This window comes from Dysidea avara, chromosome 2 (genome assembly GCF_963678975.1).
Source record: "Dysidea avara chromosome 2, odDysAvar1.4, whole genome shotgun sequence".
NCBI lineage: Eukaryota > Metazoa > Porifera > Demospongiae > Dictyoceratida > Dysideidae > Dysidea > Dysidea avara.
Genome location: NC_089273.1, coordinates 3259485 through 3274496, shown reverse-complemented (window position 1 = coordinate 3274496; position 15012 = coordinate 3259485). Strand labels below are relative to the sequence as shown.

At 38.8% G+C, this 15012-nt stretch overlaps 2 protein-coding genes across 11 annotated transcripts in view; both read left to right on the top strand.

Annotated features, from left to right (window-relative positions):
- LOC136246422 (uncharacterized) overlaps nt 1-15012 on the top strand; it is a 44221-nt gene that overhangs the window by 26412 nt on the left and 2797 nt on the right. For 8 of the 10 annotated variants that reach the window (XM_066037843.1, XM_066037842.1, XM_066037841.1 and 5 more), the window contains 7 exons: nt 38-84; nt 6219-6406; nt 7008-7185; nt 12267-12320; nt 12951-12988; nt 13495-13668; nt 14559-14689. The gene's annotated coding sequence lies outside the window, so the exon portion shown is untranslated. Of the gene's footprint in view, nt 1-37; nt 85-6218; nt 6407-7007; nt 7186-12266; nt 12321-12541; nt 12839-12950; nt 12989-13494; nt 13669-14558; nt 14690-15012 lie in introns of those variants that run through there. The other 2 variants (XM_066037847.1, XM_066037848.1) reach the window with 2 other exon arrangements.
- LOC136246354 (zinc finger protein 862-like) lies at nt 9829-11073 on the top strand. The gene has a single exon (XM_066037746.1). It carries the CDS (start codon nt 9829-9831, stop codon nt 11071-11073), a length of 1245 nt encoding a protein of 414 aa, XP_065893818.1.

Sequence of the window (15012 nt, the reverse complement as noted above, 5' to 3'; positions counted from 1 at the left end):
ATTCAGTTACAATAGCATTTATTACAGTTGTGTTTAGTTCACTGTAGGCCAAACTGTTGCTATTTTCTGGAATCCTGGATAGTGGTAAGTGGATGTGTTTTTATGTGCGTGTGTGCATATATATGTGTGTGCATGGGTGTATGCGTGTGTGCATGCACATGTGTACATGTGTATGTACGTGTGTTTATCATACAGTTAGGAAAACTCTATATTATGGATCATGAAGGTGTGCACCAAAAAAACAACATTTTCTATAAACCAATCTCACCCTCACAATACTCATGACACCTTGGCAGTATTGGTTAGGTACAGTATCACCAAGCCCAAACGTGCCTTGGTACATTATTTTTAATCCAGGAGAATTTTCTACTGCCTGACTGGCTGACTGACTGACTGACTGACTGACTGACTGCATAACAAAGCCTACAGCAGCTGTACAAAACACAGCTAAACACAGCTATTACCACCCAGTAAGCCAGCACTGGGATGCCTGTGCACTACTCAGGTGCTTGAGCCTTGTGCAGGCAAATCCTCCTGGGGCAGGGCCAGTAACCCACAGGAGGACTGTCCAGGTCTCATAGAGAGAGGTCGCGGAACCCAGAGTTCCACAATGGCCTCAACACTGCTAAGCGAGACAAGGATAGTTAGACATTTGCTTCCCCAGTTAACACCAGGTACCCATTGATGTTACAGCTGGGTGGGCTGCTTCCCCAGTTGACACTAGACCACCAGGTCCCCATTAACAGCTGTGTAACTGAAGCAGTGTGAGTAAAGTTTCTTGCTCAAGGAAACAACAACAAAAACCAAAGTAGCGTAACCGGGGATTGAACCTGGGACCTTTCGATCACCAGGCAGATTCCCTAACCACTTAGCTATGCTGCCTCACTGACTGACTGTCTCACTGACTGACTGATACCTTCAGAGAAGGGAACCTCAATAACAGCTAAAACTATGTATGTGCTTTTTCAATATTATTAGAAGTTGCTTCAGTCTGTCAGGCACTTGTTAGCATACTGCAGTATGTACAATAGACACATCATGGACTTACCTTTGTCCTCCTTTCATCCCATTTCTTTTCACTGACAACACAATTAAGATGTTGATTTGTGGTGGCTTCCCTACATTGTCATAGAGACCGGATTATTACTGTTATTCATTTTGTGATGTTGTGTAACCAACTGAATAGAACTGAAAGTGAAACATATTACCCATTTACAGGAGTTCATGTGAAAAAATAATTCCAGTTCCATTCTTTTTTTGGATGTAGTACGTGAGAATTCACCTGTCATAAGTATTATTACAAAATAAGTAACAAGTTCAAAGAAAAACAAGCTACATGTGTGTTGTGGTACTTGTGAAGACCAGGCGCCATGCAGCTAGCTAAGTCATCTGGAACTTATCAACTTTTTTATTGTTATAACCAATAGGGTTTTTGGTTGTGCAATAATACATTATTATTAGTGTGTGATTCTCGTATTTGGTAATTCATGAAAATTTTAAATTCTTTTAATTACACTATGCACTGCTAAAGAAGCGCTAGTTAAACAAACCAGTTTTACCAACATATTACGTACAGAAATATCTTCTAAACTGTTGACTATCATGTTTTTTTTCACAAATTCTCTTGACAAAGCCTCAAATAAAAAGCTTATCTTCATTTTCGTTCACATATGTAAGGGATATGCCCCCTTTCAACAACTCCAAGGGATAGGCTATTCCTAGTAGTCTACGAGGCCTGCACCATTGTTTTTCAGTTGCTAAACACCTGTAAAACCCTGAAGGGAAGGTAATTCACAAAGTCTGTGGAGAGTCACCACACCCATATTTCAGACCACTGAAAAGAAGTGCAATGTTTACCTGTGCAGAAGTTTAATACAGGCTTTATTTCACTTTTACTTCTTACTTACTGGCTGAGGTGATTGATTGCCTAGCGTGACAAAGGCTATTAGCCCGAGTCTCTGGGTGATTAGTCATCATGCTAGTTAGTGTGGGCGCCATTCGTCCGCCCACGTTAGGCTATCAGCCCAAAATCGTGACAAAGTAATCTGTCACATGACTTCCCAGGTAGGTATATATATATATATATGTATATGTGACTGAATTTGACAAAACAAGGCTTCGACGCACAAAGCTTTGTTAGGAGATATAGCGATTTTAAGGAATCATTGTGTAATAACTTCCCAGTGCCTACAGCTGTGCAAACAAAATTTGCACCAGTTGTTCATCTGTTTACTAGCTATCACTAAGTGGGTGTATACATTTCTGATACCCAACATTTGCCCTGTTTTGAGCAGCTTTTTTCGAGTGGGTAATAACATCACAGATGGTAGTAATAGGGTGGGAGGGTGGGGGTGGACGGTGGTCTTAATATACGGGTATAAAATGGAGTAAGAAGACGATTGGAATCCAGAGGCCAAATTTGGGCTCTCCGTGGCCCTCAAACTACTCCAAATTGACTGAGAACACTATTGGCGAGCTCTCTGTGAAGTCCCAGCTCACTACACACCATTATCACAAAGTCATGGCCATTTAATGGTGCCAATCTCACACTCGTGGCTTTGACAGGGTCGGAAGAAAGCTGCTACAGAAACCAGACTTGTCAGTGCTGAAGGAAGTACAGTGTGAAATATGATGGTGTATTAGACCAGCAATCCATTTCTGGTAAAATCGTAAGTTTGATTTTGTGTGTGTGGAAGCCTTGTTATGTGAAATCCGGTCACATATGTTATACCAAAAGATATACAAGCTTAGAAGAGATGTTATAGTGCAAGGCGAAGCCTCGCACTATGGCACCCTTTCCTAAATATGTATATCTTTTGGTATATATTTCGAATACCATGATATCTGTAGTATAATATGTTAATACAACATCTCGTCTCCCACTTGGAAGCAGTAACAGCAATTTCTAATGTTTTTACACCATTATTAGTACTGGTAAGTTAATTCCTTGTGATTAGCATGCTCAAGGAGTATGCACGTGTGTTGCAGCCTGCAATCTTCTTGAAAATCGGTCCAGCAATCCATAGCAACTGTTGCTAGGCAACAAATTTTAAATCTGACCTAGTTATATACCTTTTGGCAGTTGCTTAGCAACCGTTGCTATGGTGTCAAAACATTTATATTAGTGGTGGTTGCCTAGCAACGGTTGCTAGGCAACAAATGTTGTTGCTGGGTAACAGGCATTGGTTATTATGGTATCACTAGTTGTCAAGTCGGACATACTTAACTGGTAAAACAACTAAACACTTTCAAAAAATTTTAGCCAATCAGATGTGTATATCAAATGTACAAGTGATATACTGATTCTATTGGCTAGTTTGCTGTAGTATATCAATAATATACCACAAGCTGCTATTGGAGTTTTTCTACAGGACACGATATTGATGTTGTATTAAGGTTACGGGTTACCCATTAAATAATTTTGTAGGCGCTTTGCTTATAGGTCTATTTTAACCGTTTTGCACGGAAGAACTCACTAAAATAACATGGTATATTAACGTACAAGAAATACCAAAAGCGGCGATACACTCAACAAGGGATGCGCTTGTACAGAAATGCAGGCACTAAACAGCGAAACTGTTGAGTTGCTATTCATCAAAAACCAGGTTTCATGGGAAGCCAGACCATGATATTCAGCATTAATAAGCTATTACGTAGTGATTTCTAGGTCGTCACGAACGAATTGAGTTGTTATCCGATTGTAACAGCACTGTAGTGCACTAGCGGTATTTCCGTAGCAGAACTAATCGCCATTATCCTTGAAAGATACAATAATTAACCAGCTTCTAGTCAGTTTTCCCACAAAGTCTCCACGACAGGACCTAGATAATATAACCACCCATTGACACTGCCATAAAAAAACTAGTGCTAATTGGCTGACAGCTGCTATTTTTGGTATAAAATGGAGTAAGAAGACGATTGGAATCCAGAGGCCAAATTTGGGCTCTCCGTGGCCCTCAAACTACTCCAAATTGACTGAGAACACTATTGGCGAGCTCTCTGTGAAGTCCCAGCTCACTACACACCATTATCACAAAGTCATGGCCATTTAATGGTGCCAATCTCACACTCGTGGCTTTGACAGGGTCGGAAGAAAGCTGCTACAGAAACCAGACTTGTCAGTGCTGAAGGAAGTACAGTGTGAAATATGATGGTGTATTAGACCAGCAATCCATTTCTGGTAAAATCGTAAGTTTGATTTTGTGTGTGTGGAAGCCTTGTTATGTGAAATCCGGTCACATATGTTATACCAAAAGATATACAAGCTTAGAAGAGATGTTATAGTGCAAGGCGAAGCCTCGCACTATGGCACCCTTTCCTAAATATGTATATCTTTTGGTATATATTTCGAATACCATGATATCTGTAGTATAATATGTTAATACAACATCTCGTCTCCCACTTGGAAGCAGTAACAGCAATTTCTAATGTTTTTACACCATTATTAGTACTGGTAAGTTAATTCCTTGTGATTAGCATGCTCAAGGAGTATGCACGTGTGTTGCAGCCTGCAATCTTCTTGAAAATCGGTCCAGCAATCCATAGCAACTGTTGCTAGGCAACAAATTTTAAATCTGACCTAGTTATATACCTTTTGGCAGTTGCTTAGCAACCGTTGCTATGGTGTCAAAACATTTATATTAGTGGTGGTTGCCTAGCAACGGTTGCTAGGCAACAAATGTTGTTGCTGGGTAACAGGCATTGGTTATTATGGTATCACTAGTTGTCAAGTCGGACATACTTAACTGGTAAAACAACTAAACACTTTCAAAAAATTTTAGCCAATCAGATGTGTATATCAAATGTACAAGTGATATACTGATTCTATTGGCTAGTTTGCTGTAGTATATCAATAATATACCACAAGCTGCTATTGGAGTTTTTCTACAGGACACGATATTGATGTTGTATTAAGGTTACGGGTTACCCATTAAATAATTTTGTAGGCGCTTTGCTTATAGGTCTATTTTAACCGTTTTGCACGGAAGAACTCACTAAAATAACATGGTATATTAACGTACAAGAAATACCAAAAGCGGCGATACACTCAACAAGGGATGCGCTTGTACAGAAATGCAGGCACTAAACAGCGAAACTGTTGAGTTGCTATTCATCAAAAACCAGGTTTCATGGGAAGCCAGACCATGATATTCAGCATTAATAAGCTATTACGTAGTGATTTCTAGGTCGTCACGAACGAATTGAGTTGTTATCCGATTGTAACAGCACTGTAGTGCACTAGCGGTATTTCCGTAGCAGAACTAATCGCCATTATCCTTGAAAGATACAATAATTAACCAGCTTCTAGTCAGTTTTCCCACAAAGTCTCCACGACAGGACCTAGATAATATAACCACCCATTGACACTGCCATAAAAAAACTAGTGCTAATTGGCTGACAGCTGCTATTTTTGATGAATAATAACCACATTAAGCAGTAGCGCTAAACGCCGGTTCAACCACATTGCGGGGACTTAATTTTACCTTGACTACCTTCCGCAGTAAATTATTAACACTCACTTCGTACGATTCCTCCACTATTATCACGTGGCTATACAATGCTTTAAAGTTAACAACCTTCTCACTAACACCTGCTCGAGTTTCGTGCCAATATTGCACCAACCATTATCACGCATCGAAAAATAATAACCTATTATTAAGCGCCTAACCCGTAACCTTAATATATATACTTAACTGGGTGAGTATATACTCACCTGAAGTGTATATGCCCTATATACAACCAGCAGCACCTTTGAAGTTTCATGTGATCATGGTATATATTTATGTTGTTGTATAACATCAAAGTGGATTATGAACTGCTTGTCACTACACACATCAGACCATCCTGCAAATGCATGAATATACTCTAATAGAACAGTCAGTCATCACTGGTTAGTCCAATAGGTAATAGGATGGTATTTGAGTTAGTTGTCTGGTAAATGTTCAATGATTGTCCATTATAATCCTCTCTAATAATAGTTCCACATATTGTTAGGAGGTTTTCAGTCAGATCATCAATACTATATTCTTTATTTCTTCCTACACAGCTCCGTCAACAGAACATCCTATGTGTACAGATACACAATTTTATTGTGACTGTTTGTGTATTGTGTGTGTGATGTGTGAACTGTTTATATGTACAGGTATATTGACTTATTGTCAGCCTGTAATTGTTATCATGTATTTTACATAGTAACATCTCACCACACTTTCTTACAGGACCACCACAAGACCATTACATGTTGGGAGAGCAGAGTTACCGGATGAGGCGACATTTCATCGCAGAGCTCACACGACAGCCACCACCAGCCACAAGTCTTATCTTAAGAGTAGCAGCTTGTTACGTCATGAGAAGGCATATACTAAACTACCAAATGTCACTAGAAATGATCAGACAGATGCAGCATGTTAGTGTGTGTGTAGTGTGTGTGTAGTGTGTGTGTAGTGTGTGTGTGTGTGTGTGTGTGTGTGTGTGTGTGTGTGTGTGTGTGTGTGTGTGTGTGTGTGTGTGTGTGTGTGTGTGTGTGTGTGTGTGAGGATTTATCTTCAGGTTCTGCATATCACAGTACCTGATGCTATCACTTACCATATTAAGAACAAATTGAGCCATAACATGGCGTAATATGCTATTGAATGGTGAATTGTGTTGTGTAGATATTGACCATTCCTAAGATTTGCATGCTTGTGCTTAGAGGAGTTTATGGAAAGTTTTGGTCTGGTAGGTTTTACCCCTATTTGGGTACCATTTCACACTGTGTTTAATCTAAGTTACAGTTCTTTGTTTACAGTCATCCGTAGATGGCATGTGTTTAGTAATACATACGTATGATAAGGTCAGTAGGTATCCTCCAGCTCACTTCCCACTACAGTGGACAACCCAGTAGTTATGCAAGCCTCTAGTGATCAGATAACTAGAACTCTGAAGTTGTATGTAAAAGATAAACCAGTGTGGTGTCCATCGTATTATGTGTTAGTTCTCTGTTATGATACACCTCTCATCTCCACTAGCTCATACCACAGTTTTAAGGAGTAAGAGTACCCAGTGACAGATAAGAAGACAGATGAGTTGAACACCAGGAGGTCATTGGACATTACTAGTCCTACCCTACTGGATGATGATGATGACAGTGATGAGGTGGAGGAGAGCACTAATAAGAGTAGTGTGGTCAAGAGGGACTTCTCTAAGGTGTGTACTTATCATCTTTGTATTTGTGATTGTGTGTGTGAAACTTGGGTTTGAATATGTGACCATCTCAGTGGATTCTGCCTGGTTCACACAACTTCCAAATTTCATTTTATTTTCTCAGCTTTATCTGGTGTCCAAATTATGGTTAGCAGTTTTGGAATTATAGCACTAGATGGTAAGAAGAGCAAAGAAATCTAAATATACAGCAACTACGTACGATGAAAATAAGCTGCAGGCATTTAAATTCGCTGCCATAACTTTTGTTTGCATTAGTCTACAAAGTTGGGATTTGGCTTACAATGTTCATCATGAATTGGCAAATGAATCAATATAGTTTTATCATTGTAGTCACTTACAATAAAGGAATTTTATATAAAGAAGTAACATCAATTTTGCTGCATCATAAGGAAGCACATGTGGCATGCGCACTGTTGGGACTAATGAAACAAAACGAGGATATTCAAACTCTCCATGAGCAGGCAAACTAGGTGGTATATAGAATTAATTGGTTTGAGACTAGCTTCCCTTGAGTAATGGCTTGATTAAAACTTGCTTACGTATGTTTTACTTTGTAGCATGTGTAGTTTCATCATTTGTTTTAAATTTTGTTATTACCAAAACACATGGTTGTGAAAACTAAGCAGACTTTTGCTGAGATGGCCACATAATAGTGCTGGGTGATATAGCCAACATAAGACATATTTTTTTATATCGCAATACAATAGCTAGAAACTATATCACAATATAGCGCGCATGATCTAAGCAGAACAACTTAAGCTAGTAAGATGGCATCTCCAGTTTTGCCATTACTCCTACTGCACCCACATCTCGCCCACGTCAACTGTGTGGCATACTGTTGGGTATTTTGAAGGTGGTATCTACTTAGATCTGTGTGCAGCGGTTGGGATGTGTAGGAAGCAGTAAACCAGTGAAAGGAATAGTAGTTCAAAGAGCCACTGTGATTAACCAATGCCAATTTTCAGCTACTTGATTTATAAAAAGATTGAAATACTCTAATTGAGCAGTCAGTGTGATACTCTAATAGAACAGTCAGTAGAATATATAACATTGCTCTAATTATACTGCTTGGTCTATGCTATCTTATTATTAAAAAAAGAAAGGATCAAGATACTTTGCATGGCAAAAAAGCCTCTAGATTCCATTTCAAAGCATCTGTTTTTGTAAAATTTCCTCGGGGAGCATGCCCCATACCCTCCTAGCTTGCATGTGCTTTGTACATGTAGTTATTAATCTCTAATGTAATTATCATAATAGATCAAGGTGACAAAAGTATTGCAGATTAAGTTGCAGATGAACTGGAAGACTAAATATTGTAATTTGCCAGCAGTTCAGCAGTTCTTTTTAATTCTCATTTTAACTAGTTGTTCAAAGATATTTTTTTGGAATTTTAAGTCAAATTAGGGATCATAGAAAAAAGTAGTGATACAAGTTGATGTTCCCTGTACCTACAGATATACCTTATTTGGTCATGGAGTAGGTTGTGTATCTGTAGGTGTAGGTGACCTCACTTGTTTCACTACTTGTTATTTCTATGATCCCTAATTCAGAGCCTGAAATTACGGTCGGACATCGGACAATTTCTGACCATTATTAGTATTTGTCTGAACAAGTATCATTTTGTACGGACATAACGTCCGAGCCAGTATTAAAGGCGATAAGAACACTGCCAACAAGTATAGTATTTAATTTACAGTACTAATCACAATACCGCTCAAATGCAACGTCGTCTCGTGCGGGTGCGAGTGATTTTAAAAAGGGCGTGGCACCCATTTCATTCTTGAGTATTCATCCCAAACGAAACGGGATGAATACTCGTGAACGAAACAGGTGCCACGCCCTTCAATTAGCGAGATCCAGTGACGAAACTAATGGGAGAACAAGTCTTCTTTGCTAGCACCAGTCCGACTGATCGACAAATAAAAAAGTGTGCACACGTGAGCATGTGCCAATTTTACGAACGAAAAATTTCTCCTCGTGGCAAAGCAGTTGTTTCACTTTAGTATATACGTTACTGTATACGTATACTGTAGTTTTTGAGCCGAGCGATATTCAGTAAGTTTGGTAACTTATACTCGCCAAACTGCTTCATTGGGTGCTGGGGCGAGCAAGTCTAGTGTACCTCATATACGCATAGTGCTTTCCGGACTTTGGTAGCTAGTCAGTAGAAGAACTTTGAAAGCAGTATACTAATTTATGGGCCCAGAAAGCAGTTTGGCGAGCAAAAGCACGTGTAACTATTCGTGACTACCTGGGTTATGCGCTGTTGTTGGTATGTATTTCAGGTATTGGATAACTGTACATCAATGTCTAAGAGAACTTGCACTACTAGCTCTGATGGTGACAGCAGCTCTTCCACAAAGCGTCGAAAAGTAAAGTTTGGCACCTTTCGAAAATGGCTTATGGACTATGACCGTGAGTACAAGACTTTAGCCTGGCTAGATTCAGATACATCTTGGGAAAATGGTGAAAAAGTTGTGGAGAAGCTAAAATGTAAAGTATGAGAAGTACAAAGAAAGAATTGTTTGTAAAAAGAATTTCAGTGGAAAGTGGATTGAAGGAGCAGAGAGCGTGCGGACCACCAATGTAGTTGATCATGCTAAATCAGATCAACACCTTCATGCCATGAGACTTCTACAGTTGGAGGAAGCCCAAAGCAGAGGGAGAGATACTACTACATTGATGCCAATTGTACAGTCACTAAGTATGATTTCTGAGGAAGAACGGCAAAAATTAAAACTGAAGTTTGACATTGCGTATTTTGTGGCAACTGAGCACATCGCCTACCAGAAGTACCCCAAATTATGTGAGTTGCAGATAAGACACGGTGTAAACCTAGGAACCTCATACTTAAATGGAAATTCAGCAAAGGAATTTGTACAGTATATAGCTGAATCAAAACTGCTATCTGTACAGTCAGCAGTTCAGAGCTCATCTTTCTTTTCACTCCTAATGGATGGGTCTACTGATGCATCAAATTCAGAAAATGAAATGGTATTTGTTATGTGGTGTGATGTAAACAGTAATGACCACACTGTACATACCAGAATGACTTACCTGTCGATGCATACACCACTTCACACAAATGCTGAAGGTCTCTTTGAGTCTCTTCAGCAAGGGCTTCAGTTGTTAGGTATATCATGTGTCACACAAGAAATGTGCAGTGGTTTGGTGGGAATTGCTACTGATGGAGCATCTTCCAACATTGCTGCTAATGGTTTGCGTGGATTGGTTCAGGGAAAACTCCCCTGGGTTGTGTGGATGTGGTGCCTAGCACATAGAACCGAACTAGCTATCAGTGATGCCCTTTCAGGTACCCCTTGCTTTAAGGCTGTAGATGATACGCTTCTGCGTTTGTATTACCTATACCAAAAATCTCCAAAAAAGTGTAGAGAATTGGCTAATATTGTTTCTGATCTTAAAGAAGTTTACCTATTTGATGATCAGGGAGGAACCAGGCCAATTCGAGCTTGTGGCACTCGATGGGTGTGCCATAAAGTTAGTGCTATGAAAAGGGTTATAGACAAATTTGGAGCATATACTGCTCACCTTTGTACTTTGTCTGAAGACTCATCAGTCAAGTCTGTGGATCGCAGCAAGTTCATTGGCTATTTAAAAAAATGGACCGATGCGAAATATTTATTGGGATGTGCCGTATTTGTTGACATCTTAACACCATGTTCAATATTTTCTAAAAGCATGCAAGCTGATGAGCTAGATATAGTTAGCGCACTTACATACCTACTTAAAACTGTGAAAGAAATAGACAAACTTAAGAAAAATCCAATATCCAAATGGAAGTTTACTCTACAATTGTTAAAAAGGTTGCTTGTGAAGATGGGAAACACCTGTACCAAGGGCAAGAATTGAAAAGATTTGTTGAAGCAAAATCTTAATTTGAAAGTCACTACATGGAATTTTGTCACTTTGTAGTAAATAAGTTACGTACACGTTTACAATGGTCTGACATGCAGTTATTCCGAGATGTGATAGTCGTGATGGCTACTCAAGGATGGAAAAAACTACTACAAGATGAGCAAAATGATGTTGTCAATGTTGAAGATGCTGATGGGGATGCTGATGACAACAATGATGGTTCTCAGTCAAACTCCTTGGATGCTGTTGACAGGTTGGCCAAGCACTTAAAAGTACCATTAGAAATTGCAGGTGCTGATATCAGTGAAATTCGAGAAGAATTCAAGTCAATGATTGAGTATGCCATTCAGTTTATTTCACTTCCAACCATGGACTACAAATCAGCATGGTGGCGATTGTTTAATTGCCCCAATTCTTCAGAATGGCAGAACGCACTTCTTTTAGCAAAAATTTTGTTTACTTTGCCAGCTTCTAACGGTAAGCTGGAAAGAGCGTTTTCTCAAGTAAACCTTATCAAAACCAACAAGAGGAGTTCCCTTGCCCAAAGTAGTTTGAGCAACCTAGTAGCTTTAAATATTGATAAATCTCCACTTCGGGACTTCAAACCAGATTCTGCGATAGATTTGTGGTGCAGTGCTAAGCAAAGAAGACCCTCTCATGGCCCACGTAAACATTACAAAAAGCGCTGCAGCTCTGAACATAAAGAAGCAACATCAGATTGTCATTTATCTAGTGCATCAGCAATGATTTCAACACGTGATGTGGTGGTTGTCGATGATGATAACGATGCTGAAGAGGTTGAATATTATGGTGATGAAGAAGAGGATGATGAACTTCAACAAGAGAAGTTTCTGCTTGAAGACTGGGATGATTGGGTATTGTAATTATATATCATTTTTACAATTTTTTTCATTTGTGTATGTGGTTTACTGTTTTAACTTTACTCTGTTTCCAAACGCAACTCAACTGTATATTTTATTTTTTTTTATTACTTGTATTTGAACTCAACTGATTATGTCAGACCAAATATAAGAATGTCTGAACAGTTTTGGGTTTGTTCAGACACTTTGTCAGAACATTTCAAAAAAGTAATTTCAGGCACTACTAATTGAACCTTGTACTGTAAGCACATATCAGATTGTACCCATATATGGTAGTATTCTGATCATAATAGTTGTGTTACACAGATCATCACAATCTTATTCCTGATATGGGCAAGAAGAAGAGATATGGAACATTAGGTTAGTAACTGACTGTTGTCTCATTATGTAATGATTAGGGTCAGTTCTGAAGCCAGCGTCAATATTAGTTGATTGACAAATTGCCGTATAGTGGGTTATTTTCAAAGCTGAAAATTTTGCACAAGAGGCAATATCCGAATTTTGAAGTTTTATTTTTAAGAGTGTACATTTTGAAAACAAATGGAAATTCGTGTCACAAATGCATGATATCTTGCCAACAGAAAATTATTCCCTGTCCCTATGTACTGGAGAAAGTCTGGGGAAGTCTCTAGTGGAGCAAATTCTAATCGGCCACTGGCTTGATCACATGTCATTTCTCAACAATGGCAGGTCTGTGATCATCTGTTCAATGATACTGCTAAACCACTAATACTGTGCTATAACACGAGCATGGAGCGATTATATGTTCATGCCAGTCATGTGAACTTTAATTGTGGCAATTTATTTACAAGCAGGAGATAATTTATTTTTGAAAGAAGAGCCTCTTCAAAATAATCCAAACAAAAAACCATTTGAAGATAACCTTAGATATGGTAGTGATGCTGAAACTTAAGTTGGTATAGTTGGCTTTGTACACAGTGAGCAGGTCTCAGTACAATGTTCATCTCATGATGTTGTTTCACATTCCAGATATTGCTAGTGGCAAGAAAGTACAGAAATCTAGTTCGGTAAGTTATCACCTCATTGTGTGGTGTTGATATCATATGTGGTGTAACACTGCACTTGAATTTATTAAACTTGTTGAGTTGTACATTGATAACTGCTCTATTAGAGTAGTTGACTGATTGACTGTTCTATTAGAATAACTTAAAGAATTGATATTATTATGTTGTTGTATAACATCAGAGTGGATTATTGTCATTGATTTGACACCATACCACACTATTACCTATTGGACCAGTCATGACCACTAACTGCTATAAGGATGAATATACTCTAATAGAACATCAAACAGGTTATATGGTGGTATTTGAGTTACTATTAAGTCTTTAGTGTTCTTTATTTCTTCCTACACAATTGTGTAGACAGAACACCTCATGTGTTAGTATACATTGAGACTGTTTATGTATTGTGTGTGTAAACAGTTTGTATATTGACATGTTGTCAGCCTGTAATTTTTTGTGGTTTATTTCATGTATTTCACATGGTAAGAACTCACCACACATTCTTACAGGACCATCACAAGACCATTGCATGTTGGGAGAGCAGAGTCACCAGATGAGGCACGTGACAGCTACCACCAGCCACAAGTCTTATTCTAAGAGTAGCAGCTTGTTACATCATGAGAAGGGACACTCTAAACTACCAAATGTCACTAGGAATGACCAGACAGATACAGCAACACCATGTTAGTGTGTGTATTTGTACTGCAGTGTGTGTGTGTGTGTGTGTGCGTGCGCGCTGTAGTGTGTGCACGTGTGTGTTTGTAGTGTGTGTGTGTGTGTGCTGTAGTGTATGAGTCTGTGTGTTTGTGTGTGTGTTTGTAGTGTGTCTGTGTGTTTGTAGTGCGCGCGTGTGTGTTTGTAGTGTGTGCATGTGTGTAGTGTGTGTGTGTGTGTATTTGTAGTGTGTGTGTACGTGTATGTGTGTTGGTAGTGCGTGTGTGTGTGTAGTGTGTGTGTGTGTGTTTGTAGTACATGTGCGTGTGTGTGTTTGTAGTGTGCGTGTGTGTGTGTGTGTGTTTGTAGTGTGAGTGTTTGTAGTGTGTGTCTGTGTGTGTGTAGTGTATGAGTTTGTATGTTTGTAGTGTGTGTTTGTGTGTCTGTGTGTGCGCGTGCGTGCGTGTGCTGTTCTAATTATGGTCAGCATAACTTATACACTTAATTATGATTAGCTGATTAATCGACTAGTAATTTTTATAAATTCAGTGATCATATAACTGATTTCTAATATTTCGGTCAACAATGTGGTGTTTGGGTAATCTTCATTCTTCAACATTGATAATCACACTTGTTGTGGGGTTCAGCCTTAGTTGTTGTCTATTACTTTGGCCACTACAAATACAATCTGATAAATTATTCTATACATTTTAAGGTGCAGTTAGCTTACAAAACTACATAAGCCCAGCATAAAAATTAGATTAAGTTGAGTTAACCGGATAACCGGAAGTTATGATTTGCCCAGTAACCGGTTATGGTATTTTCCATTTTCATAGCTCTACACTGTAGCTCACATATCAAGGTGTATTTCTCTTATATGGTTCCAGTGTATAGAAAGTTCTATTCATCACTTGTATAGTGTCCAGTGGTGTTGGCTATTGTGAGGTGTTGATTAGGCCACTTGTGGCTGGTGCCGTATCAGTAGATCTCAACTGTACTATCACACATCGTAGTCTACCCCTGGTGATGTGTGTTAGAGCTAGTGCTAAAGTGAGTACTTCTTCTAATGTGACTGTTCTATTAGAGTATTTATGTGTTGATTCTGTGCTAGCCACTGAATACAGATACAGTGTTTATGTGTACTGTATGAAACTGTTCTGAGAATCTTAAGATGATGATACCACATTTTACCAGAATAGCTGTGGCTCACATATAATAGTTGCCCCAGATAATAGATAATAGCTATAGTGCAGCCTTGAATTATTATGGTAACTTCTGTTGGATTAGAGCTCTGACTTGTATCTGAATATGTTGGTGCAATTGTTGATAACACAAGTTTGAAGGAGAGACTAAGCCATGAAATAGTGATTTTG

Excerpts from the sequence above, each read along its gene's own strand:
- LOC136246354 (XM_066037746.1), top strand. The coding sequence starts at position 9,829 with ATGAGACTTCTACAGTTGGAGGAAGCCCAAAGCAGAGGGAGAGATACT.